This window comes from Trachemys scripta, chromosome 16 (assembly GCF_013100865.1).
Source record: "Trachemys scripta elegans isolate TJP31775 chromosome 16, CAS_Tse_1.0, whole genome shotgun sequence".
Taxonomy (NCBI): domain Eukaryota; kingdom Metazoa; phylum Chordata; order Testudines; family Emydidae; genus Trachemys; species Trachemys scripta.
The window spans coordinates 4996032-5021357 of NC_048313.1; the positions used below are offsets into that span (position 1 = coordinate 4996032).

General features: G+C 48.5%; 1 protein-coding gene across 1 annotated transcript; it reads left to right on the forward strand.

Moving 5' to 3' along the window:
- Positions 1-1070: 1070 nt before the first annotated feature.
- LOC117889145 (phospholipase A2 inhibitor and Ly6/PLAUR domain-containing protein-like) lies at positions 1071-12590 on the forward strand. Its single transcript, XM_034793014.1, has 6 exons — positions 1071-1164; positions 4897-5054; positions 5597-5713; positions 10354-10506; positions 10968-11108; positions 12117-12590. The coding sequence occupies exons 2-6, from the start codon at positions 5006-5008 to the stop codon at positions 12461-12463; spliced, it is 807 nt and encodes a 268-aa protein (XP_034648905.1). The 5' UTR covers positions 1071-1164; positions 4897-5005; the 3' UTR covers positions 12464-12590.
- The last annotated feature ends 12736 nt before the right edge of the window (positions 12591-25326 follow it).

Genomic DNA, 25326 nt, shown 5'->3' on the forward strand with positions numbered 1-25326 from the left:
CCCTTATGATCCTGACAGGGTCAATTGCCCCAGAACTATTTTATTCTGGGATTCTGTTCTTCCACAGATTGACAGCTGTTTGACAATGGATCTTTCAACTAGAATCAGTTTTCTGGGCAAAAGCAGAAAACAAAAAAAGTCATTCTCTGTTTGGGCCTTTTATGTTTGCTTGTTATACCTTGCTTTGTTGTCTTTCCATTTCCCCCCATTTCACAGTGAAATGGAGGGTTGAGAAGGGGAAGGGGAAATGAAAAACAAAAAATGTCAAACTCAAACATTTCCAGGATATTTTTTGTGAACATGAAATTAAAAATAAAAATTAAAAAACGGAATGCAAATGGCTTCAAATTTTTCATGAAAAAATTCTGCTTTAAACCAAGAGTTGCCACTCATTAAATATTATTACTTTTGGGATGGCAGCTGCCCTACCATAGTTAAGGTTCCATCAGGCTATTTGTTAAAATCTGATTTTTCAAAGTTTTCAGCAATCTACATATATTATCCAATTATCCTAAAAATGGGTATGACAGTAGAGCAACGGTTCTCAACCTGCGGCCCATGGGCTGCATGCAGCCCAATTAGCACACAGCTGCGGGGGTGGCCCAGCTCAGCTGTGTGCTAAAGGCTGCGAGCTCTAGGCTGCCCTGCTGCGCGGTAGTCTCCAGGCTGCTCCGCAACAGTCTCCAGGCTCTGGGCTGCTGTGCAGTTGTCTCCGAGCTACGGGATCCCTGCGGGGTCTGGGCCCTGGCTGCTGCATGACCCTGCACAGCGGCTTGGGGTTCATGATCCTGGCAGGGTCCAGGATCTTGGTGGGGTCCTGGGTCGGGGCCCTGGCTGCTCCCCAGCCCCGCATGGCGGGGGGCAGGGTCCCCGTGGGGTCCAGAGTCCCCACGGGGTTCAGAGTCAGGGTCTCCTCCCTGTCCCTACCCTATGCCCAGCCCCATGCAAGCATCTAACATCATTGGGGAGCTTCCGCTGCTTGTGGCTTTGTAACAGCACAACAGGAAACTGTGCAAACTGCACTCGAGTGGGGAGTGGGGGCGCGTCTGGCTACACTTATAAATAAAAGACAGCCTGGTAGTCTTTGTGGCTTATCAACTCAGGACCAGGAGATGTGTCTGCTGTGAGGGCTGGTTTCCAATACTGGTATTACTTTGGCTATAGGTGAGTGCTATTCCAGCTTTACTTTACTATGAAGCCCTCCATTAGAATGGTTGGTCTACCACAGTGTGTCTTACAGACCTTTAGAGCAGTGGTTCTCAACTAGGGATCCAAAGCCCCGTCCGTGGCCTGTGAGCAGGTTTCGGAGTGAGGGAGTGGGTGGGCACCAAGCAGGGCCAGCATTAGACTTACTAGGGCCCAGGATAGAAAGCTGAAACCCTGCTGCATGGGGTTGAAACCTGGGCCCTGAGCACTGCCACCCGAGGTTGAAGCCAAAGCCTGGGCAATGTAGCTTTGAGGGGGCTTCTGTGGCATGAGGCCACAGGCAATTGCCCAGCTTGCTACCCCCTAACACCGGCCCTGGCTTTTATATGCAGAAAAAACCAGTTATTGCAACACAGGTGGGCCGTGGAGTTTTTATAGCATGTTGGGCGGGGGGGGGGGAGGCCTCAGAGAGAAAAAGGTTGAGAACCCCGGATCTAGAGGGAGAACTCTGAGGGGAGCACTTGTTACCCCTAGAGATTGTTCAACCTGTGGAATTGACATTTAGCTATTAGCTAACTGCTTTACTTGGGGATTCTGTCTCAGTTAAAGAGAATGGGGCAGCACTTAGTGAGGTGGGGGGTTGTACATACTTGCCTGACATAGCGGGTTTATGGGGGAATGATATCGCCCTGTGGAGTGAGAGTCTTATAGAAATCCAAGGAATGGCTATTTTATATGCTGCTCCCAATGCCTAGACCATTTTGGATACAGGCTATAGATTTCTGTTTCACCTGCAACTGAGAGGACCAGTCAGCTATCAACCCGAATGCAGGAATGCTGCTGGCTGTGCAGATTACTCCAGACAGTTCGTTTGCTGACAGGGTTTTCAGATGTTTGAAAAGACTCATGCTGCCATTCTCCTCCAACTCTGAAGAGTTCAGGTGACACACGCTTGCATGTTATGACTACAGACTGAGAAATCACCATCAGAGGGGAAGGTGTTTTGATGTATGTACTAAAGTATAGAAAATGTTATATTGAAACCTTATATTTGAATGTATATGAGAGGAACAAAGTGGGAAGGAAGTCAGTATTAGGTACACGAATTGTCTGTAGCGTAGGTATAGCTGTGTTAGTCCCAGGATACTAGAGCCCTCTGACCTGAGGAAGAGCTCTGTGTGGCTCAAATGTTTGTCAGATCTGTTCAGTAAAAGATATTACTTCACCCATCTTGTCTCTGTAAGGAACACCAGTACATTTACTGCCTAACAGTTTTTGTTGAAGTTATTGATAGTGTTCCAAATGCTATTTACAATAATTTCTTGAGCATTAAATCTTTGTTTTACTCAGGGCTTGTCTTCATATACAGTGCTACAGTACAGTAGCACTTTAGTGAAGACGCTACTGCACCATTAATCCACCTCCCTGAGAGGCAGTACGCACAGGTGCCAACCTTCAGCTTTCCCCGGGCGTGCTCCACCCCCACTCCACCCCCAGGCCCAACCCCCACTCCCCTCCTTCCCCAAGGCCCCACCCCACACCGCCTCTTCCTGCCTCCAGTCCGCCCCCTCCCTGAGCGCGCCTTGCCCTCGCTCTGCCTCTTGCCCCCGCCCCAGCACCTCCTACCCACTACTGAACAGTTGATCAGCGGCAGGCAGGAGGTGCTGGGGGGAAGGAGAAGGAGCTGATCGGCGGGGCCTGCTGAACAGCTGATGAGTGGGTGGCTGCTGGTGGGTGCTGAGCACCCACTATTTTTTTTCCCTGGGTGCTCCAGCCCCAGAGCACCCATGGAGTCGGTGCCTATCGGCAGTGGCTATGTCAACAGCAGAAGCTCTCCCACTGACAAAGCGCTGTCCACACAGGGAGTTAGGTCAGTATAACTACGTCACCCCACACCCCTGAGTGACACAGTTATACCGATATAGGTTTGTAGTGTAGACCTGACCTAAGAAACTGTGGTTCTTTTTGCAGTTGACTGGGAGCTATTAACACCTATTTATCAGGGTTTTACATATAGCCCTAAAGTTGAACTCTGTGCAAATGGTTTCACAAAAGACAGAACTCTGGCTGTGCTTCAGCAAAGGGCTCTGCAGCGGTGCAGGAAGATGGTGAGTGTAATAATTATAGATAATATTGCCCCAGCACACACATACCCCATTACACATGCTCGGTGCATGGCCCAGGTACATGGCCCTGAGATCAGGGCAAGGTGGCAAGAGCTGAGAATGAGCATTCACTCTCTCTTCTCAAACAGGCACCCTATGAAATTAAAAGGCAACAAAGGTAAAAGTGGCAGATGAAAAAAACCTTGGGGTTCTTTACACAATCCATCATTAACCTGTGCATTGCCCCACCACAGCAAATGCTAATAGTTTCTGGGCACCTTCAACCTGATGTTTAATGACTAATCCCATGCACTGCTACAGACTAGGGACCGAATGGCTAGGCAGCAGTTCTGCAGAAAAGGACCTAGGGGTAACAGTGGACGAGAAGCTGGATATGAGTCAATAGTGTGCTCTTGTTGCCAAGAAGGCTAACGGCATTTTGGGCTGTATAAGTAGGGGCATTGCCAGCAGATCGAGGAACGTGATCGTTCCCCTTTATTCGACATTGGTGAGGCCTCATCTGGAATACTGTGTCCAGTTTTGGGCCCCACACTACAAGAAGGATGTGGAAAAATTGGAAAGAGTCCAGCGGAGGGCAACAAAAATGATTAGGGGTCTGGAGCACATGACTTATGAGGAGAGGCTGAGGGAACTGGGATTGTTTAGTCTCCAGAAGAGAAGAATGAGGGGGGATTTGATAGCAGCCTTCAACTACCTGAAGGGGGGTTCCAAAGAGGATGGAGCTCGGCTGTTCACAGTGGTGGCAGATGACAGAACAAGGAGCAATGGTCTCAAGTTGCAGTGGGGGAGGTCCAGGTTGGATATCAGGAAAAACTATTTCACTAGGAGGGTGGTGAAACACTGGAATGCGTTACCTAGGGAGGTGGTGGAGTCTCCTTCCTTGGAGGTTTTTAAGGCCCAGCTTGACAAAGCCCTGGCTGGGATGATTTAACTGGGAATTGGTCCTGCTTTGAGCAGGGGGTTGGACTAGATGACCTCTTGAGGTCCCTTCCAACTCTGATAGTCTATGATTCTATGACTAGGATTCTACCAAATTCACAACCATGAAAAACGCGTCACAGACCATGACATTTGGACTCCCCCCGTGAAATCTGGTCTTTTGTGTGCTTTTACTCTATATTATACAGATTTCATGAGGGAGACCAGCGTTGCCCAAATTGGGGGTCCTGATCCAAATGGGAGATGCAGCGGGGTTTCCCAGCTCTTTAGGCAGCACCCCACCAGCATGGCAAAATTAAAGGTGGCAATAACATACCATGCCCTCCTTACTTCTGCACTGATGCTAGTGATGGCTCTGCCTTCAGAACTGGGCTCCCAGCCAGCAGCCACTGCTCTCCAGCTGCCCAGTTCTGAAGACACTCCCAATGCCAGCAGCAGCGCAGAAATAAGGGTAGCAGTACCACAATCCCCCCTACAATAACCTTGTGACCACCCCACAACTCCTTTTTCGGTCAGAATCCCTACAATTACAACACCATGAAATTTCAGATTTAAATAGATGAAATAATGAAATTTACCATTTAAAAAATCCTATGACCGAGAAACTGACCAAAATGGACCGTGAATTTCATAGGGCCCTTAATGACACTTACATCACACCATCCAATTTATTTCCTTTTTGAAGGTGGAATTCCTCTTCTGACTTCCCATCAGCCCCTGCTTGCATAAATCCTCTGGACGGAGAATTTGCTGCATCAGAGACCCCAGCTCCCATTCACACTCTTCCTATCACCATGAAGGCTCCCCTCTTTCTCTACATCCTCTCTGCTCTCATGGGTCTGGGTGAGTCAGGGCTGTTTCTCTGCAGGGACTTGCATTCTAGGTTGTACAAAGTAGCAAGAATCCAACTTGGTCCTTTGTATAAATTTGTTTATAAATGTCACCAAAAAGCCAGTATTAGAAAAATGGACCAACTGGACATGTCAAAGAGAAAAGAACATGTTCCTTGTGAAGTCCCGAGTTGGCATGACAACATATTGAAATATTCTAGAAATAAGAGGAAATATTGATACCTGAAGTCGTCCAAGACATGTTCTGATTGGTTCCTTTTTAGAAATGGCTGGAAAATTGGTGTTTTATCCCCCACAAAAAATGTTGTGGGAAAAATCCACTTTTGAAAATCCCCTGTTGGGAAATGCTGATTTTCCTGTAGGAAATTTAAAAAATGGGGAATATGCAGCTGGGGTGTGTGTGTGTGTGTGTGTGTGTGTGTGTGTGTGTGCGCGCGCGTGCAGGTTGCACCAGATGGTTTCCCTAAGAACTCAGGGGAAGGTGAGGGGGCAAGGGACAAATCTACATGAATAATTGTCTCTCTCCTTTACTAGGTGCCTGTCTGCAGTGTGAGGTTTGCTCCGAGTTCGGCAGGAACTGCAGGGGCAGCATGGAGACCTGCAGTTCTGGAGAAGATTCCTGTGCCATCACTATGTTTGAAACCCTAATAGGTAGATGAGCCAGATCTCACACCAGCATGGTCCAGTGATCAGAGCACACTCGGTTCTATTCCCAATTTTGGGTGAAGAATGGGGTCTAGTGGGTTGGAGCATGAGATAGACTGGGAGTCAAGCTTCCTGGGTTTTATTCTGAGCTTGGAGAATGGGGCCAGTGGGTTGGAACAGCGATAGTTTTAGGGGTGGGCCACCTGAGGAACCGCCCAGGGTGATATGGTCAGGGGGGTGCTGTGCAGCAGCGCAGAGGTGTGCGTTGTTGGCTGGTAGGGGAGGACCACAAACTCACAGAGGTGACCCTCAAGGATGTGAGGGAGATTCCCAAACCTGAGCCATTCTTTTTAAGTGACAAATCTGAGGAACTGTCCCAGATTGAGGTGTCATAAGAGGAGGTTTTGGAACAAATTGATAAACTAAACAGTAATAAGTCACCAGGACTAGATGGGATTCACCCAAGAGTTCTGAAGGAACTCAGATGTGAACTTGCAGGACTAACTGTCATCTGTAACCTTTGGTACCAAAATGACTGAAAGATAGCTAATGTGATGCCTGTGACGGGTTGGATCACAGAAACCCCCTTGGGACTGCCAACTGATGTGCTGAGACTACCTCTAAGACCGTTTTCCCTGGCAGCTTGGGAATGCCCTGCCTGGTTTGAGCCAGACACGCTAGCCTGCTACAAACACAGACCCAAGTCTGGACCACATCCCCCACAAGCTGCAGGCTTAACTGAAAACAGCTTAAGAAGTGCTCCTGTCTCCAGCATTCAGATACACAGCTCCCAATGGGGTCCAAACCCCAAATAAATCCGTTTTACCCTGTATAAAGCTTATACAGAGTAAACTCATAAATTGTTCGCCCTCTATAACACTGATAGAGAAGTATGCACAGTTGTTCACCTCCCCAAGTATTAATACATACTCTGGGTTAATTAATAAGTAAAAAGTGATTTTATTAAATATAAAAAGTAGGATTTAAGTGGCTCCAAGTAATAACAGATAGAACAAAGTGAATTACCAAGCAAAATAAAATAAAACACGCAAGTCTAAGCCTAGTACAGTAAGAAAACTGAATACAGATAAAATCTCACCCTCAGAGATATTTCAATAAGCTTCTATCACAGACTGGACACCTTCCTAGTCTGGGCACAATCCTTTCCCCGGTACAATCCTTGTTCCAGCTCAGGTGGTAGCTAGGAGTTTTCTCATGACTGCAGCCCCCTTTGTTCTGTTCCACCCCCTTATATATCTTTTGCACAAGGCGGGAATCCTTTGTCCTTCTCTGGTTTCCCACCCCTCCTTCTAAATGGATTCCAGTTTAGCTGATATGATCACATGTCACTGTAAGACTTCATTACCCACTTGCCAACACACAGGTATACAGGAAGACTTACAAGTAAACAGAGCCATCTACAGTCAATTGTCCTGGTTAATGGGAGCCATCAAGATTCCAAACCATCGTTAAGGGCCTACACTTTGCATAATTACAGTAGGCCCTCAGAGTTATATTTCATATTTCTAGTTTCAGATACAAGAGTGATACATTTATACAAATAGGATGATGATACTCAGTAGATTATAAGCTTTGTAATGATACCTTACAAGAGACCTTTTGTAGGAAGCATATTCCAGTTACATTATATTCAAACTCATTACCATGTTTTCATAAAATCATATAGAGTGTAATGTCACAATGCCAATTTATAAAAAGGGCTGCAGAGGAGACCCTGGCAATTACAGGCTGGTAAACCTGACTTCAGTACTGAGGAAACTGGTTGGAACTATAGTAAAGAACAAAATTGTCAGATACATAGATGAACATAATTTGTTGGGCAATAGTTCACATGGTTTTTGTAAAGGGAAATCATGCCTCACCAATCTACTAGAATTCTTTGAGGGGGTCAACAAGCATATGGACAAGATGGATCCAGTGGATATAGTGTATTTAGATATTCAGAAAGCATTTGATAAGGTCCCTCCTTAAAGGCTCTTAAGCAAAGTAAGCAGTCATGGGATAAGAGGGAAGGTTCACTCATGGATTGGTAACTGGTTAAAAGATAGGAAACAAAGGGTAGGTATAAATAGTCAGTTTTCAGAATGGAGAGAGGTAAATAGGGTTGTCCCCCAGGGATCTGTACTGGGCCCAGTCCTATTTAACATACTCATAAATGTTATGAAAAAAGGGCTAAACAGTGAGGTTGCAAAATTTGCAGATATCCTATCTCCTAGAACTGGAAGGGACCCTGAAAGGTCATTGAATCCAGCCCCCTGCCTTCACTAGCAGGACCAAGTACTGATTTTGCCCCAGATCCTAAGTGGCCCCCTTAAGGGCTGAATTCACAACCCTAAGTTTAGCAAACCAATGCTCAAACCACTGAGCTATCCCTCCCCACCAATTATGATACAAAACTACTCAAGATAGTTAAATCCCAGGCAGACTGCGAAGAGCTACAAAAGCATCTCTCAAGACTGGGTGACTGGGCAACAAAATGGCTGATGAAATTCAATATTGATAAACGCAAAGTAATGCACATTGGAAAACATAATCCCAACTATACATATAAAATGATGGGGTCTAAATTAGCTATTACCACTCAAGAAAGAGATCTTGGAGTCATTGTGGATAGTTCTCTGAAAACATCCACTCAATGTGCAGCAGCAGTCACAAAAGTGAACAGAATGTTGGGAATCATTAAGAAAGAGATAGAGAATATCATATTGCCTGTATATAAATCCATGGTATGCCCACATTTTGAATATGGCATGCAGATGTGGTCGTCCATCTCAAAAGAGATATATTAAATATTGGATTCAGAAAAGGGGAGCAAAAATGGTTAGGGGTATGGAACGGCTGCCGTATGAGGAGAGATTAGTAAGACTGGGACTTTTCAGATTGGAAAAGAGACGACTAAGGAGGAAGATGATAGAGGTCTATAAAATCATGACTGGTGTGGAGAAAGTAAATAAGGAAGTGTTATTTACTCCTTCTCATAACACAAGAACTAGGGGCCACCAAATGAAATTAATATGCAGCAGGTTTAAAACAAACAAAAGGAAGTATTTTTTCACACAATGCACAGTCAACTGTGGAACTCCTTGCCAGAGGATGTTGTGACAGCCAAGACTATAACAGGGTTCAAAAAAGAACTAGATAAAATAATGGAGGATAGGTCCATCAATGGCTATTAGCCAGGATGGGAAGGGATGGTGTCACTAGCCTCTGTTTGCCAGAAGCTGGGAATGGGTGACCGGGGATGGATCACTTGATGATCACCTGTTCTGTTCATTCCCTCTGGGGCACCTGGCATTGGCCACTGTTGGAAGACAGGACATTGGGCTAGATGGACCTTTAGTCTGACCCAGTACGGCTGTTCTTATGTTCTTATGACACATGGAGGGAAGTGCCGAGATTTCTCCCTGCTTTCTCCCAGCGGAGGAATGGGGGTGCAAAGAGTGATGCACATATACTCTTCCCGCTATCTCCCAGCCTCCTGCATGCCGCAAAACAGCTGATCGCGGTGGGAAGGAGGCACGGGGAAGGAGAGGGAGATACTGATCCACGGGGTAGCTGGGGAGGAGGGGCGAGCTGATAGGGGGGCTGCCGGTGGGTGTTCAGCACCCACCATTTTTTCCCTGTGGGTGCTCCAACCCCAGAGCACCCACACAGTCGACACCTATGGGGGGGAACGTGGAGCAACACTAGGCACTCCGTGCATCCAGGCCACTTTCCCCACCTGGTCTGTACTGTGAGGCAAACACCAGGAGCTGTGGCTCTCCTGCCCTCCCCTTATGCAGGCCGGGGGGGGGGGGGGGGAAGTGACCTGGGTGCAGAAAGCTCTGACATTGCTTGATGCTTCCCCCCAAGACTCACTAGGGGTGTGTGGAGGAGCAGCATTGGAGTGGGGGAGTGAGCAGCAGTGTCAGCTGCTCCCTGCATCCAGGTCAGTTTCCCCATTTGGGCACAGAAGGAGAGTGCAAGGGCTAGGCGCACAGCAGGGAGGTGCATGGGTTCGGGGCAAAGGGGGAATAGTATAGGGTTTAGGAGCACAGGAGGGGGTGCAGGGGTTGGGGCAAAGTGGGTACATTGCAGCATAAAGTAAGGGTGGCAGTACACCATATACAATGGCACCCTTAATTTGCTGCTGCTGGCAGCGGCCTTCAGAGCTAGGCACCCAGCTAGCAGCTGCCACTCTCCAGCCACCCAGCTAGTGCTTAATTTGTGCTGAGGTTTGCCAGGGCTGAGCTCCTCTTTCAATATAAATTTGGGGGCGGGGGGGAAAGGCAGTAGGGCCAAGGTGGAGTGGGAAGCCTTGGGGGCCAGAGGTGATGGGGGGTGGGGAGCCCAAGGTGGCCAGGGGAAAAGGGGCAGGGCACCGTGCCTACGAGGGCCAGAGGCACCAAAATACAAGTTCGCCCAGGGTGCCATTTTCCCAAAGGCCAACCCTGGGTTGGAGCAGGGTGTGGACTAGGATTCAGGCCTCCAGGGTTCTATTACTGACTCTGTGACCTCAGGCAAGTCTCCATGCTTCAGTTTCCGCCTGGGTAGACTAAAGATAAAGACACAGCCGTCTTTTTGAGGAGCATGGGGATAGGGTGGCAGAGTTGATGCGTAAACATCGGTCTTCTCCTTCTGTACAGTGGGATTTGATATACAGAAGGTAACCAAGTCCTGCATGGCGTCCAGTGAGTGCAGAGCCAGCCCTGTTGTTTCGAGGTTTGGGAAGGGAATGGCAATAAGGAAGAGCATCACCTGTTGTGTGGGGGATGCCTGCAATACAGCTTCCGTTACAAGTACGTATCCCTCTCTCTATCTCCTCACCCTGCTACCACTCCCACACCAATTCCCCCTTCACCCCCTCTGCCCACCTGCACCCCTCTTTTCTGGAATGAGCCCCTGAGAACAGTCTCCTGCCCCACAGGGGGTGCTGCAGTGAGTTATACTGAGCCCTGAGAACAGTCCTGCTGCCTGCAGGGGGTGCTCCACTGAATAGCACTGGGTCCCTGGGGGAAGAGGTGGAATTAAGTGAATGTGGCTCTAGACTGGCACAAACTGCAGCTGATTCCACATGGGGCATGGTTCAATTGGTCTGTGCTGCAAACTCATGCCACTAACCTTGCTACGTCCAGTGTCTCCTGAGCTCCTGTATGGGAGATGTAGGGCTGAGCTGTTCAACCCTAACCTGCTCTCTCTGTCCTGAAGCCTATTCTGGAATATCCCCCAAGTTGACTGTATTTGCTCTGCCTCTTCACAGTGCCCCCAGCAAGTACCATCCCAAATGGTCGGCGTTGCCCTGCCTGCTCTTCTGTGTTTAGCTTTCCATGCAGCGAAGCGACCTTAGATTGCACTGGATCGGAGACCCATTGCATCGCAGTAACCGGAAGCATAACAATGGGTAACTTGAATTTATTTATTCTGGTATGCTATTTGCTTTCTTATTATTTCCTCTCAGACGACACCTATGGTCTGGTAGATAAGGGATTGGGCTTGGACTCCAGACACCTGGGTTTTAATGTCGGACAGCAACTGGCCTATTGTGTGACCTCAGGCAAGCCTCTGTATCTGTTTCCCCTTGGACTAGATCTCTTCTCTTGGGTGCCCTGTTATGCTAGGCACTGCACAGACCCTGACTGAGATTGGGAGGGTCCCCCATTGTGCCAGGTACTGCACAGACACAGCCATTCACCATTCCACAGATTTTACCATCTAAATAGTCAAAGGAAGGATTATTATCTCCATTGTACAGATGAGGAAACTCAAGCCTAGAGAGATTTAAAGCTGGAATCTTCAAAGGAGTTTGGGGAGTTAGGGACCCAGATCCCATTAAAATTCAACCGCCGCCTATGTTACACTCCTTTGAAAAATCTGCACCTATGTGATGTGCCCAAGCCCAATCAAGAAGTCTGTGGCAGAGACAAGAATTGAATCCAGATATTATGAGTCCCAGCCAAGTCCCTTAATTAGCACAAGGCCTCTCTTCTTGGGGTTCCCACTGTCTGTCACCAACCGTCAATTGTTTTGTTGCTCAATGAAGAGTGGGACTAATACAAAGCCCACTGAGGTGAATGGGTGTCGTCAGTGGGTTTTAGATCTGGTGTCCCCGTGATTTGTCCAAGGACACACAGTGAGCCTGCATCAGAGCCGCGGAGGGGGAGGCTGTTGGGGCCTAGATGAGAAGGGGAAACAGAGCAGACGAAGAAGTGAAGGCCATGGAGAGCTTACATGCAGCTCTGGGGAATGGAGCAAAGGGGAGGCCTAGATGGATGTGCAGGGAGCAGAGCAGAGGATGAAGCTGAGGCTGGAGTGTTTAAGATGGGCAGGAGGTGTGGATTTGTGGGTAATGGCGACAGAAGGAGACAAAGCTCCCTTAACACTGACCAAATGCTTCTTTTTCCTGGGGCAGTTTTATTTCCTGTACAGATCACCATGAAGGGTTGCACCACTCAATCCGCCTGCAACCTTTTAAAAGGAGATTCGGGGATCTTCGGCGACAACATAGAGCTAAGCACAGCCACATGCAGGCCAGCCCCTGGCAAGTCTGAACCGACTAAGGGACCAGCCCCGGGTGCAAGAGGCACAGCTAAGCAGCCAGCTCCTAGTGTAACCAGTCCGATTAAGGGACCTGTCCCCAGTGCAAGTGGCACAGCTAAGGGACCAGCCCCTTTTGCAGCTGGCACAACTCCAGGACCATCTGGGCTTCTCTTCTTCCCAGTCCTCTCAGGGTTATTCCTGGTGAAGCTCCTCTCCTGATCCCTACACTGTGCACCGGCGACACTGCACTGAACAACACCTATTCAGCTTGCATTTGCCCTTCTCAGCTGCTGCCTTTCCATTCCAGAGGCTCTCCCTTTCTGGACAGATTTGTTTCCCCTTTACTTTGTTGCACTGAATAAAACAAACTGGAGATCAGAAAACTCTGGAACTGGATGAATTATTTTGACATGAAAAATGTGTCAAAAAGCTGATTAGATTTATGGAGACCCCTAGTGATGAAATTAGACAGCACACTCAGGGAGTGCCTGCATCCAGCAGCCTTCATGAAAGATCCTCTATTCATCAAAGCCAAGTCCTGCCACTTCTACTGCTGGTGCACCCTACAGTAGGTAGCTGTAAATTTACAGTCTAATTTGGAAATTATTGTTCAAAATCCAGAAAAGAATTTTTGTGGCAGAGCTGGGAACAAAACCCTGGCCTCCCAGGCCCCACCCTAGCACCTGCATTGGAGTTACTCATATTAATACTTAGGCATCACACTTAAAATAGCTTCCTGAAGGGGGACCTAACGTGGCAGGTCTATTAGCTCATGTGTTGGGCACATGGAGCTTTTCTCTGTGGTAAGAAAAAGCCCTTGATTTTCCCACTTAGTCCTCTCTAAGCAACAGAAACACGTGGGAGGGTGCATAATTAGACAGACAAGGAGGGAAAGCAAATAGAATAAGGGGGAAGGAGGATTTCTGCCCTGGGAAATGTTCCCATGCCAGGAACCATAGGCGCCAACTCCATGAGTGCTCCGGGCCTTACGCAGCCACGGGGGGAAAAAAGTGGGTGCTCAGCACCCACCAGTACAATTGTTCCGTGCTGCTGCCGATCAGCAGTTTGGTGGCTGAGGGAGGTACTTGGGGGAGGATGGAGAGAGGCAGGCGGGCCGGGACCTCAAGGGAGGAGGCGGAGAGCGATGGCAGGCGGGTGCCTTAGGGAAGGAGGCGGAGCGGGGCGTGAAGAGGCGGACCGAGGGTAGGGCTTCAGGGGAAGGGGCGGAGTGGTGATGGGGCCTTGGTGCGGAGCAGGGGCGGAGCACCTTCCCCCCCGGGAAAAATAAACATCAGTGCCTATGCCAGGAACAATCAGCTCCTGTGTAACAAACACCATGATTAGAGCTGGTTGAATTTTTTGACACTTTTTATGTTGAAAGTTGATCTTTTTTAACAAAACTGAAAATGTTGTTTGTTTTTTTTTAAACTTTCCATGTTTTGGGGATGAAGCCCCCAAATTCCAGGGGGTGTTTCCTCTTTTTCAGCAACAAAATGGAAAAAGGGAAGCATGGGAGGAGAACACCAAAACATGTCCATTTTGAACATTTTTTTGAAAGCAGAAAAGCTCTGATTAAAATTTTCTACCAAAGAAACAAAAAAATCTCCCTTTTAAAAATTATTTTGAAAACGTTCCCCCAAAACTATTCTGTTTTTCAACCAGCTCTGGAGATCATGACTAAGCTATGATTTTGTAATGAATATTTTTAGTAAAAGTCACAGGCAAAAAATAAAAATTATGGAAGTCATGATATTTACTAAAAATATCCATGACAACGTGGGGATCTGCAGGTCCCCACACCGCCTGAAGCGGGGCAACTGTGCAGGGGCTAGGAGCTGCCTGCAGCAGCTGGGGGGGGGGGTACCTCTGCTGCCCACAGCTCCAGGGGCCATGGCAGCTGGGAGCTCAAGGATTCCCCCACCCCCCTCGGCAGCTGGAGCTGTGAGGTCATGTAGCAGTGCCTGCTCTCAGCCCCTCCACAAACACCATCAGAGACCAACTGAAGTGCAGCACCCATGTCCTCTTGTTTGTGTCCGTTCCCACCAGAGACCAACACTCTGGGAGAGTGCAAACTTCCTAGCCAGCAGGGCTCTAGAGCCCACACTCCTCCCTTTCCTGTCTCCTTCCTGTTTCTTAGCCAGCTTTATAGGGCAGGCTGGCTACCCACACCTGCAGGTGGATCCACTCTGGTAATTAGGGCATGGCCCCTCAGCCAGCCCAACTAATATCCTTTTCCCTCTGGAACAGGGCTAACAGGGGCCTGGCTTGTTTCTCCTAGCCAGCACCCTGTTACAGATACCTCTGCCACCCGCAGCACTGGGGGCTAAGAGCTTAGGGGTTCTGCCACCGCCGCTCCTGGCAGCCAGGAGCTCGGGGGTTCTGCTGCCACCACCCCAGTGGCCAGGTGCTGTGGGGTTTCCCCTGGTGTCCGGAAGAGCTCGGGTGGTTCCTCCAGAGGCTGAGAGCTCTAGGGGGCCACCAGATGCGTCGGAGGTACCTCTCAGCTCCTGGCCCCAGTGGGCGGTGGGGGACCCTGCAGCTCCTGACCACCACAGGCTGAAGTCACAGAGGTTGTTGGAAGTCATGGATTCTGTGACTGATAGCCTTAATCATGACCCTAATCCTGCACATATTTCACTAATGTGCTTAATTTTGCTACCATGAGTTGTCCCATTGACATTGACAGAGAAAATTAGGGAGTACAGGTGTGTATTTGTGGGAGGGGGGAATGAAAGTTTTTGGTTCAGAAAACCTTTGAAATTGAATGTTTTCTAAACAAAAAAAATTGTCTGTGGGTGAACATTCCCTCCCATCCACCTATTTCTGACCCATTTCTCCATTCCTTTTTTCAGCAGCAAAATTGGCGTGAGGGGGAGAAATAAAAGGTTGGTAGAACCAAAAATTTCCTACTTTCAATTTTTTACACTGGCTTTTATATTTCATTCTAAATGATGATACAATATACAAGTCAAAATGAAATGTTTTGACTTTGTTGAAATATTCTGATAATTTTGCTGTCAAATATTTTAGTGAATCTAATATGATACCTCAAAAGTTTTGATTTTGTTGATTCAGCATTTTCTGGGGGGTGGTGACAGGGAGGGGGTTCTTCTGTTGGAAATATTTTGACTAGCTCTAATGTTTACTACGTTACTAGCCCAAGCTACAAATCCCAGCCACAGTGTAACTACTGCCAGCAACAGACAGAAAGTGGAGATGAACTACAGGAAGGGCAGATTGAGGGAGAGTGTGACATTCTGTACCTCATAGTAGCACCCTGGCACCCCCATATTCACCGTGATGATATGATTATGATATGTTTTGTACAAAGTATACCTTGTGAGGTATCATTTTAAAAGTCTTGATCTGTTGAACATTAGCATTCCATTGGATTGTAATTGCAGTATATGTTACTGAAATATGTTTTGAGGTTGGGAACACCCACAACCAGCCTTTCAGGTACAACAGTGGAGTAGCTAGGCAGTGTTAATGGCTCATCAACACACATCTGGGAAAGAATCCATTATCCCAGAGACTGTATGCAATGGAGAATTCTCAGAGAGAGCATATATGCAATGGAGACTGCTTGACCAATGGGGACTAACTGACCCTCACATCACAGCATCGATCTTTCCAGCAATCTGGAAGAAACTATAAAAGAGGGGAAGTGACATCATCACTTGGCCTCACTCCCCCCACAACTCAACACCCAGGGCCGGTGTAAGGAAGTTTCGCACCCAATGCAAAACTTCCACCTTGTGCCCCCCCAGCTAACCCCGCCCCCCCTTGGCAGCTAACCCAGCCCCCCACCCGGGGAGCCTGCCACCTGGGGAGCCCCCCCGCAGTAGCTACCCCCCCTCCATGGCAGCTAACCCCGCCTGGGGAGACCCCCCCCTCCACGGCAGCTAACCCAGCCCGGGGAGACCCTCTCCCCCCCGTGGAAGCTAACCCCACCCGGGGAGCCCGTCTCCACGGCAGCTAACCCCGCCTGGGGAGCCCACCTCAGCTCCGCCTCCTCCTCTGAGCACGCCGGTGCCGCTCTAATTCTCCTCCCCTCCCAGGCTTGCGGCGCCGACTGGAGGAGACTTAGAGCGGGGGCTGTGTGCTCAACAGAGGGGGCAGAGTGGAGGTGATCTGGGGTGCGGAGCAGTTCCCCTGTGCAACCCCCCTGTTACTGCGGGCAGCCCTCCCCCCGCCCCAGCTCACCTCCACTCCACCTCCTCACCTGAGCGGGCTTTTAGGCACCCCCAACCACTAGGCGCCCTAGGCGGCCGCCTAGTTTGCCTAAATGGTGTCAACACCAGGAAACACGGCTGGAGGACAAAGACTTTGAACTGGAGGAAGGTGGCCCCAGGCTGTAAGAGTCCCAAGCCTGTGTTTTGAAGACCTGTAACCTGCTTGCACCATCTGTCAGAGGGAGACACTGCTTCAGACAAATCCTGCATAGTTTGTAGAACTTAGACTGCACATTTATTTTTATTTCTTAAGTAACCAACTTTGACCTCTATGCCTGCTGCTTATAATCACTTAAAATCTATATTTCTATACAGCTGTTTCATGGTGGCAAGCGCTGGGAGGCAGGGGGAGGAGGGGGAAGGCGGTGCACTTGGGGAAGAGGCGGGCCCACGGTGGGGATTTGGGGAAGGGATCCAATAGGGGCAGGGAGGGGGTGGAGTTGGGGCAAGGTCTTTGGGGAAGGGGTTGGAATGGGGGCAGGGCAGGAGGGGTCGAGCACCCACCAGTGCCGGGAAAAGTTGGCGCCTATGTAATAGTGCCCCCATTTTACCATGGGAGACATGGAGGAACTGAGTTGTCTGAGTCACACAGTGAATCAGGGGCAGAGCCAGGAATGGATTCTTGTTTACGCTAAGGCCCTTTTACCTTTAAAGGCCTTAAACTGAGCACAAACAGCCCACTGGCTGGTATAGAGCTGGCATAAGGGATCTGCCTTGACCCTGCTCCCAGCCCCAGCTGTAGATGGTGTGGGGTGTGTGACCAGAACACACTGTACTGTGGCTATTCTCTGCTCCCCAGAGCTCATAGGTCGGGGTGGAGCATATTGTGCTGATGCGATTCTGTGCTCCCAAGGCCCTCAGGAGGTAGATTGGGAACAGGGTCAGAGCACACTGCTATGGTTATTCTCTGCTTCCCAGGGCCCATATAGGATGGAACGGGGGCTTCGGTGGAGTACGGTATGCTGTGACTGTTCTCCGATGCCCATAGGAGGCCATAGGAAACAGAATGTAAGTTAGAGCAACCCTGAGGCCAGCCCAGCTCTCCATAGCTCCGGAATATGAGGAGCATAAAGGTGGCTTTCCCCCACTCCCAAATGCAGGGACGGAATAACCAAAAATCTGACTCCTAGTCAAAACCAGACAAAACTCTCTATCAGTTGCTCTTCATTGTGGCTAATAACCCACCTGCCTTGCTCCTCTACATCAGAAAACCAAAAAGGTTTGCGATCCTAGCCTCTGTTTGCAGGAATCTGGGAATGGGCAATAGGGGATGATTTATGATGACCTGTTCTATTCATTCCCTCTGAAGCACCTGACATTGGCCACTGTCGGAAGACAGGATACTGGGCTAGATGGGCCATTGTTCTGACCCAGTATGGCTGGAGGCTGTGGATTAGGGGGGTGCATTCAAAATATCCTAAAAACCAGTGATGACAGGTTTGTTTTTTCAAATTATCCATTTCAAAAGGGCTTGGGGTTGGATTTGAACCCTTAAGCTGGGGTGAAAGGCTTTACAGCTTGTTAATCATCCTCAGAACCAATTTAGGGCTTCTGTAGCTCTTCATGTCTTGCATTGCCTTTCCTGAGGGAAACTGAGTTAAATTGTCTGGTGCCTAAAATGGAAAAATAATTTCTTCTCACAGGTGAATATTGTAATATTGTGTGGGGTGTTTTCCTCCTCTCACTCCCTCGAAGAACCCTTTAACTATAAAAAATGCCAATAGCAATCTGTACTAATGTAGTGGGGAGAGGACAGGGGGTTCCTTGCATTGGTTTGAGAAGGGCTGCTGGAGTCTGCAGGTAGAAGGAAAAACAGTCTTAATGATTGCTTAAAGCACTGTATCCACCTCTGACAGACCTGATGTTTTGGTCTTTTTACACTTTGGAAACAGTTATAACACATCATGCCAATACAGTTTTGTAAGCTCTGAAACCTAGAGAGTAAGCTGTAGTCATGCATAGGGGCATATGGGAGCTTGGGCAAGACTGACAAGAGGTTTTTATCTTCTGCTACAATTGTCTCTCTGGTGGTAAAGACATAGTCAAGGCTCCCTGACACAACTGATTCCTCTTTAAAGAGCTAAATTAAGAGAGTTTGGAGGCAACAGACAACCCAGAGCAGAGATGGCTTTGAGGTGAGGGATAGGGTAGAACTGAAATGGCTTGCAGAGTGCTGCAGCTTACCTAGGGGAAAGAGACTCAGATGCAGGCCTCTCTACCCAGCAATCGAAGCTGAAATAATTTCAAATGGGTCAGGTGATAGAGCAGCACTGACCTGCCAGAATCCTTGCAATACACCAACCCAGGATGGCAAACTGCGAGTGGGGAGGAGGTGATACTAGAACTCATTAGCAGCTCACAACTGCAAGAGGAGGACAGAGGTTGAGATTATTGTTAAAACACGCTGGGCAGTTGGGAGACTTACCTCAGAGAATTTGTTAATGTATTAATTGCTGCCTTTCCCAAGTTTATTCTGTTGTGTCCCCTCCCCCCTCCCATAAAGTTCTTTGTTTTAAACCCCTGGACACAATGCTTGCAAGTGGAGAAGTCGTTGCCTACCCAGAATCCCTGGGTGGTATATATGTTTCCCAGGTTTCTGAGTGCGGGCTTCAACTGTGTTATTTAAGTCTTTAAAAAGAACAACTAGAAAATTGAGCCTGGCCCTTTTTGCTGCCAACAACACCTGGCAGAAGGGTTCCATGTTCATGATTTGAACTGAAGAGTGACTAAGAATGGGTCCCCACACAGCAAAATCTGTGTTTGGGCTAGTCTACCTGAAGGAGCTTGAATCCAGCTAAAGAGCTTTTGGTATGTAGACATACCCACAGTCTTGCAAAAGGGCAAGGGAGGGGATGGAATCTGGCTGTAAACAAAATACTGGATGTGCTCTTTGGCTTGAGCAAAGAGTCACTGAACCAGATTCAGTTCTGGTGTTAGCAGGTGCAACTTTCCTGGACATCAGGGCTGAATTTGCACTAGTCTCTGCAACAAACCCATTTCTCTCTCTCTGACTAGACCAGGGGTGGGCAAACTTTTTGGCCCAAGGGCCACATCTGGGTGGGGAAATTGTACGCAGGGCCATGAATGTAGGGCTGGGGCAGGGGGTGGGGGTGCAGGAGGGATTTCAGGGCAGAGGGTTGGGGTGCAGTGTGCAAGCGGTTTGGGGTGCGGGCTCCAGCCCAGCGCCACTTATCTCGAGTGGCTCCAGGGTGGCAGTGGTGCACAGTGGGGCTAAGGCAGGTTTCCTACCTACCCTGGCCCTGCACCGCTCCTGGAAGTGGCCAGCATGTCCGGCAGTGGCTCCTGGGGGTGGGGGGTAGCAGGTGGCTCCGCCGCACGCTGCCCTCGCCTGTGGGTACCACCCCTGAAGCTTCCATTGGCTGCGGTTCCCTGTTCACGGCCAATGGGAGCTGTGGGGAGTGGTGCCTGCAGGCGAGGGCAGCGCATGGAACCCTCTGCCCCAGCCCCACGTGCCACAGGGATGTGGTGCCAGCCACTTCTGGGAGTGGCGCGGGGCTACTGCAGACAGAGAGCCTGCCTTAGCCCTGGTGCGCCACGGGGCTGGCAATCCCGTGGGCCGGACTGAAAGCCCTGATGGCCCAGATCCAGCCCGCGGGCCATAGTTTGCCCTCCCTTGGACTAGACTCTGGAGTCGGGCTAGGATGCACAGACTGTTCCATGGCCCTACCCACTCATCACAGCTCTTGTGAAAACTCAGATAACATCTGGCAAGATTAACTTTCTAGTACTGATGGCAGGGCCATCCTTAGCCATAGGCAGAATAGGCAGTCGCGTGGGGCACCCACACTCTGCCAGACAGATGGCAAGTAGTGGAGCACGTAAGAGCTGCGCTGGGTCCTAGAGAGAGCCGAATGCCTGCAGCACAGTCTGAGGGAGGGGATTGGCTGCTGGGGTCTCTGGGAAGGGGTGGGGGAAGGAACTCACCTGTGATTGTGACTCTCTCCCCCGGCGGCGTGAGGTGAGGCAGACTGGGTGGCTCTGGCAGTATCCTTTGTTGCCCCCCCCATAACGTCCATTCTCCCCCCCCCCCCCCAACCCCCCCCCCCCCCCCCCCCCCCCCGGCGCCCCCCCCCCCCCCCCCCCCCCCCCGGCAGGGCTGGGTTGGGTGAGGTGCTAGGGAAAGTGGGGGGGGGGGGAAGGAGGGGGCTTTGCCTGCTGACTCTGAGGAATGAAAGTGAAACTAACTCACTTCCTCGGCACCTAGCCAGGGTTGGAATGTCACACACAGCTGGCTGGGCTGGGGAAAGGGTGACTGGTGTGAAAAATCAGGACAGGGGGTTGGGGTAGGGTGACCAGATGTCCCACTTTTATAGGGACAGTCCCAATTTTGTTTTGTTTTTTTCTTATACAGGCTCTTAACCCTCCACCCCCTGGCATGATTTTTCACACTTGCTGTCTGGTCACCCTAGGTGGGGTTAATTGGTGCCTCTATAAGACGAAGCCCCAAATATCGTGACTGGCCCTATATAATCAGGACATCTGGTCACCCTAGCTGAGGAGCGCGTCTCTCCCCCGGGCTGGCAGCGATCCATCTCATCCGGGGGGAACGGTACAGGGCAGGATGAGCTACTGTGGCTCCGTGGGTGCTCCATCCCTGAGATCAGATGCTGTGCTAACTTCACCATGGTCCATTGGGCTGGCGGTGGTGCCCATTGGTGTGTGATTGGACCTGAGGGCTTGCTGCTGTGGTTACCACTCTGCACCCCAAGAGGTGGATTTTGGGGTCCTGCAGTTTTCCACCTATCTCTCCTCTACTGCAGCTGTGGGACCAGCAGGCCGGGGGTGAGCCAAGCATGAAAGCAGTACTGTGTTGCCATTTAGATTGTCATTTAACAACTTTGTTTGCCAAAAATGCTTGCTAACAATCCTGAATCCAATTTCAATATTTTTTTAAAAAAATCAATATCTTAGCCAAAAACAGAAAATTAAGTTGTTGACAATTATTTGTGACAGGTTTGGTTTGAGGCAGGGAGTGGGCCAGTTTTCATCAGAGAAACAAAAAATGTTGACTGGCTTTCCTATAGCCCTGTTACTGCTGAATAGAGCCCTCCAACAACTGTAATATGCTCATCTCCTTACTAGTGTATAGAGTGACCATATAAAAACAACAAGGAGTCTGGTGGCACCTTAAAGACTAACAGATTTATTTGGGCATAAGCTTTCTTGAGTAAAACCTCACTTCTTCAGATGCATCCGAGTGACCATATGTTGTACTAAGATTCTCTTGCTTTTTTTTCCAGTGAGTCAGTATAGCTTTTGCCAGCCCAGAGGTTGGGCTGCCAATGTCTTACGTTTTCACAATGTTTTGTCCAACTTTCATAAAGTAAATACATGCTTAATATGAGTTAAAAAGGCCAGGGACACTTCCTTGTGAAGAATCTGTGCAGCAGATCATGCTAGAACTGTGAAAATGTCAGTTTGTGATGGAACTTTAGAGGCAGTGATTTATCCTGTATTTCTGGCAGTGCCCAAAATGTGCTGCTATTGCTCACGTCTTTCCAAAGAAAAATAAGGCACAATAGGACTTCTGTAACATTTCTGTGCTACCTTAATCTAGATGAGATGATTCTGTACTGACTTCATTCAGGTCACTTTGTGCTTTACCTAGGAGTAAAACTAGGGTTATATTTTCCCACTGCTTGGAAACCCAGCTTATTAAACTGGATAATGCCATTAATCTATTTACAGTATAAGGTTGATAGAGAGTTGTAACTAACATTAAGACTGATGACCACTATACATTTAAAACTAAAAAGTGGCTTTGTAAAAATGACCTGGGTTTCCAACTCTACCGTGTCTCAGTCAGGGCGGAGCGCCTTGTGAGGTGTCTTCACACTAGCTCAAAGTCACAGACTCACGGCTATATTATATTATTTGCTTCATTCTGTCAATAAATCAGATTTTTTTCTATAGCGCTACTTCTTTAGTGCTAGTCCACCAGCATTACAGTGTGCTTAATTAAGTTAAACTGTTTTTAATAAAGTGCATGTGGCAAGTTTTCCAATACTGTAAGCTTATGTTTGTGTTGCTAAGAGCAAGTCAGGCATAGGGGCACCAGTTTAATAATCCCGCCTAGGGCACCATAAATCCTAAGGACGACCCTGACTGATGGTCAGATATAATGGGAATGTGTGTCGGTTCCACAATCAACAAAACAGTGTCCTGAGGTGGTAGCTCTGAATTTCCAGTTTGGACTTGGAGAGAAGGCAGCAAGACAATACATGCCTGCATTTCCAGGTGTGTGTGGGAAGGATAGGGCAACTTATGCATGAAGATTAAGAGAGTCGAGGGAAAGGGACAGTGTGTGAAAAATGTACTGCTCTGCCCTAGCTAAACCACACCATTCCAAGTTAGTCAGTACAATTTTGGAAGTATAGGAGCTTTAAGTACAGCTGTTGAAATAATGTAAATAAAAACATGCGTGTGTGAACAGGGGGAGATGCTGCTTATGCCCTAATGGGGACAACAGCAAAGCCCTAGTAAGAAGCAATAGGGAAGCATTTGCCTTTTTAGCTCATTCAGAATGAAATGAGGAAGAGGGTGTGGCAGACATGGAGCTGCCACGTAATCTATATAATACAATTCCAGGATTGTCACTCTGACACACCCTAGAGTGTCTGCTGAGTCAGTCTGAAGTGATGGAAACAGCTACAAGCATGAGTGAGAGCTCTTTTTATTTAGAATATTACTAGGTTTGATCATCCCGGGGATTCATGGTCTGTTGCCATCCAGTTTTTAAGTTCTCGGCCATTTTGACTTTAAGAAGTACACCCGGGCAACAGCAAGGCATATGCCACCCCAAGAATCCTAGACCATTGTCATAGCAGAGGTAACTTAACCAATCACTACCCTTATTCTACAGATAATTTGCATGCAACAATTTCATTGGTTGTACAAGAGACCACACAGCTGGAGGATTACTTGGCCCAACTGCTGCTGTTCTTCTGAACCACGCACACAACAACGCAACCAGCACACTGTGTGACACCCCAAGCCTTTAGCTGTAGTCATGCTGTATGTGACCTTGTCATTGAGAGAGCCTGTATAAGTATATTGGGTTAATGGGATAGGGTCTTTAGTTTTCAGTTATTTTGTTTAAAGTTTCCTGGGAATTTCTTATTATTTATTCCAAAATTTTAAAAAGGGTGAAAATCAGTAAAAACTAAAAACAACGGGCAGGGAAGAGGGAAGGAGGGGTGCCCAGTACCCATGATGTAGCAAAGGAAGCAGATGGGGTCATGCTGGAGGGCCTGGGTCAGGAAGGGGAAACAAACTGGGCCATGCTGAAGGGCCCAGTTATGAGGACCAGTACTCACTGGGTGTAGCCCACTGTTTTCTGTGTGCTTATCGCTGTAACAGTCCAGTGGTCTTGGCTGCCAGGACCTGGGTCCCTGTTTGTCTCGCTCTCCCACTACAGGGTGTGACCTGTGGTGCCTGGGGCAGCTCTCGCTGGAAATGCCAAGGTCAGGGCAGGCTGCAAAAAGGAGAGCAGATACTCCCAACATCTTGCTTCCAACGAATTTACATGACTTGTGTAGCTAGTGCTAGGAGTAACAGATCAAGGGGCTATAAACAGTTACATCAGGGGTAGGCAGCCTATGGCACGCGTGCCGAAGGCGGCATGCGAGCTGATTTTCAGTGACACTCACACTGCCCGGGTCCTGGCCACCGGTCCGGGGGGCTCTGCATTTTAATTTAATTTTAAATGAAGCTTCTTAAACATTTTAAAAACCTTATTTACTTTACATACAACAATAGTTATATATTATAGACTTATAGAAAGAGACCTTCTAAAAATGTTAAAATGTATTACTGGCACGCGAAACCTTAGAGTGAATAAATGAAGACTCGGCACACCACCTCTGAAAGGTTGCCGACCCCTGAGTTACATAGTGACTTGGACTCTGGGAAAGGGGGGTGATCAAACAACTGACCAAGATTTAAAGACACTATCCATAAAGCAGACAGAGTGAACTGGTTTGTGAGTTGAGGGAACAGACTGTCACCCAGTTCCCAGAGGTCTTGGGATGTCTGTAAACAGCTTAAACTTACCAGGATCTCCAGGTGGAAGGTAGATTGGCATCTGGTAAGCTAGACATGCATAAAGTCTGTTTGTAATTTTAAGAGCTTTTTCTCTGAAATGCTTTTATTCTAAATAAACAATACTTTGCTTTAAAAGGCTGTTTGTGGTCATTGGATATCATTGGTCATTGCTCCCGACAGGAGTGGACTGTAGGTGCTAAGCCTAAATTGAATCTGACGAGATAATCAAGACTAATGCCAGTAGACTGCAGCTCAAGGCCAGTCTGAGAGTGGGAGAACTGTGTGATTCCACCCTGAAAGATGTGCTGACTCTATCCATGAGACCTGGAGGAAGTGCACCCATAAAGACCAGGAAGGAGTCAGAGAGGCAGTTAGCCCAGGAACTCTGACAGAGGGAAAGACGCAGAATTTGCTGGAGTTGTGAATAATAGGCCAGATCCTCAGCTGTTGTATATTGATGTTGCTTTATTGACTTCACTGGAACTATGCCAATTTACATCAGCTGAGGGTCTGGCCCTACAAGTCTAGTTGATGCAGGGAATAGGAAGAGGAGTGATGGGTCTTACCCAGAAAAAGAATGTCTCGAAATATTGCTCACACGTTTCCCATTCTCCTTCACTTCTGCCCGTTACTGTCAATTCTCCTACCTGAGGCGGGGTGGCAGGTCTGGATTGGGTCCGTCAAGGCGCTCATTGTTCATAGCCATGAGGTATCCTGTCCATCCTCTTCTCTCCTCTCTTCTTTTTTTTTTCATCCCTTCTCATCTCCATGCTTATAGCTGTT

Coding starts and splice junctions, on each gene's coding strand:
- LOC117889145 (XM_034793014.1), top strand. CDS start 5,006: ATGAAGGCTCCCCTCTTTCTCTACATCCTCTCTGCTCTCATGGGTCTG. Junction 5,055..5,596: donor CTCTGCTCTCATGGGTCTGG/GTGAGTCAGGGC, acceptor CTCCTTTACTAG/GTGCCTGTCTGCAGTGTGAG. Junction 5,714..10,353: donor TATGTTTGAAACCCTAATAG/GTAGATGAGCCA, acceptor CCTTCTGTACAG/TGGGATTTGATATACAGAAG.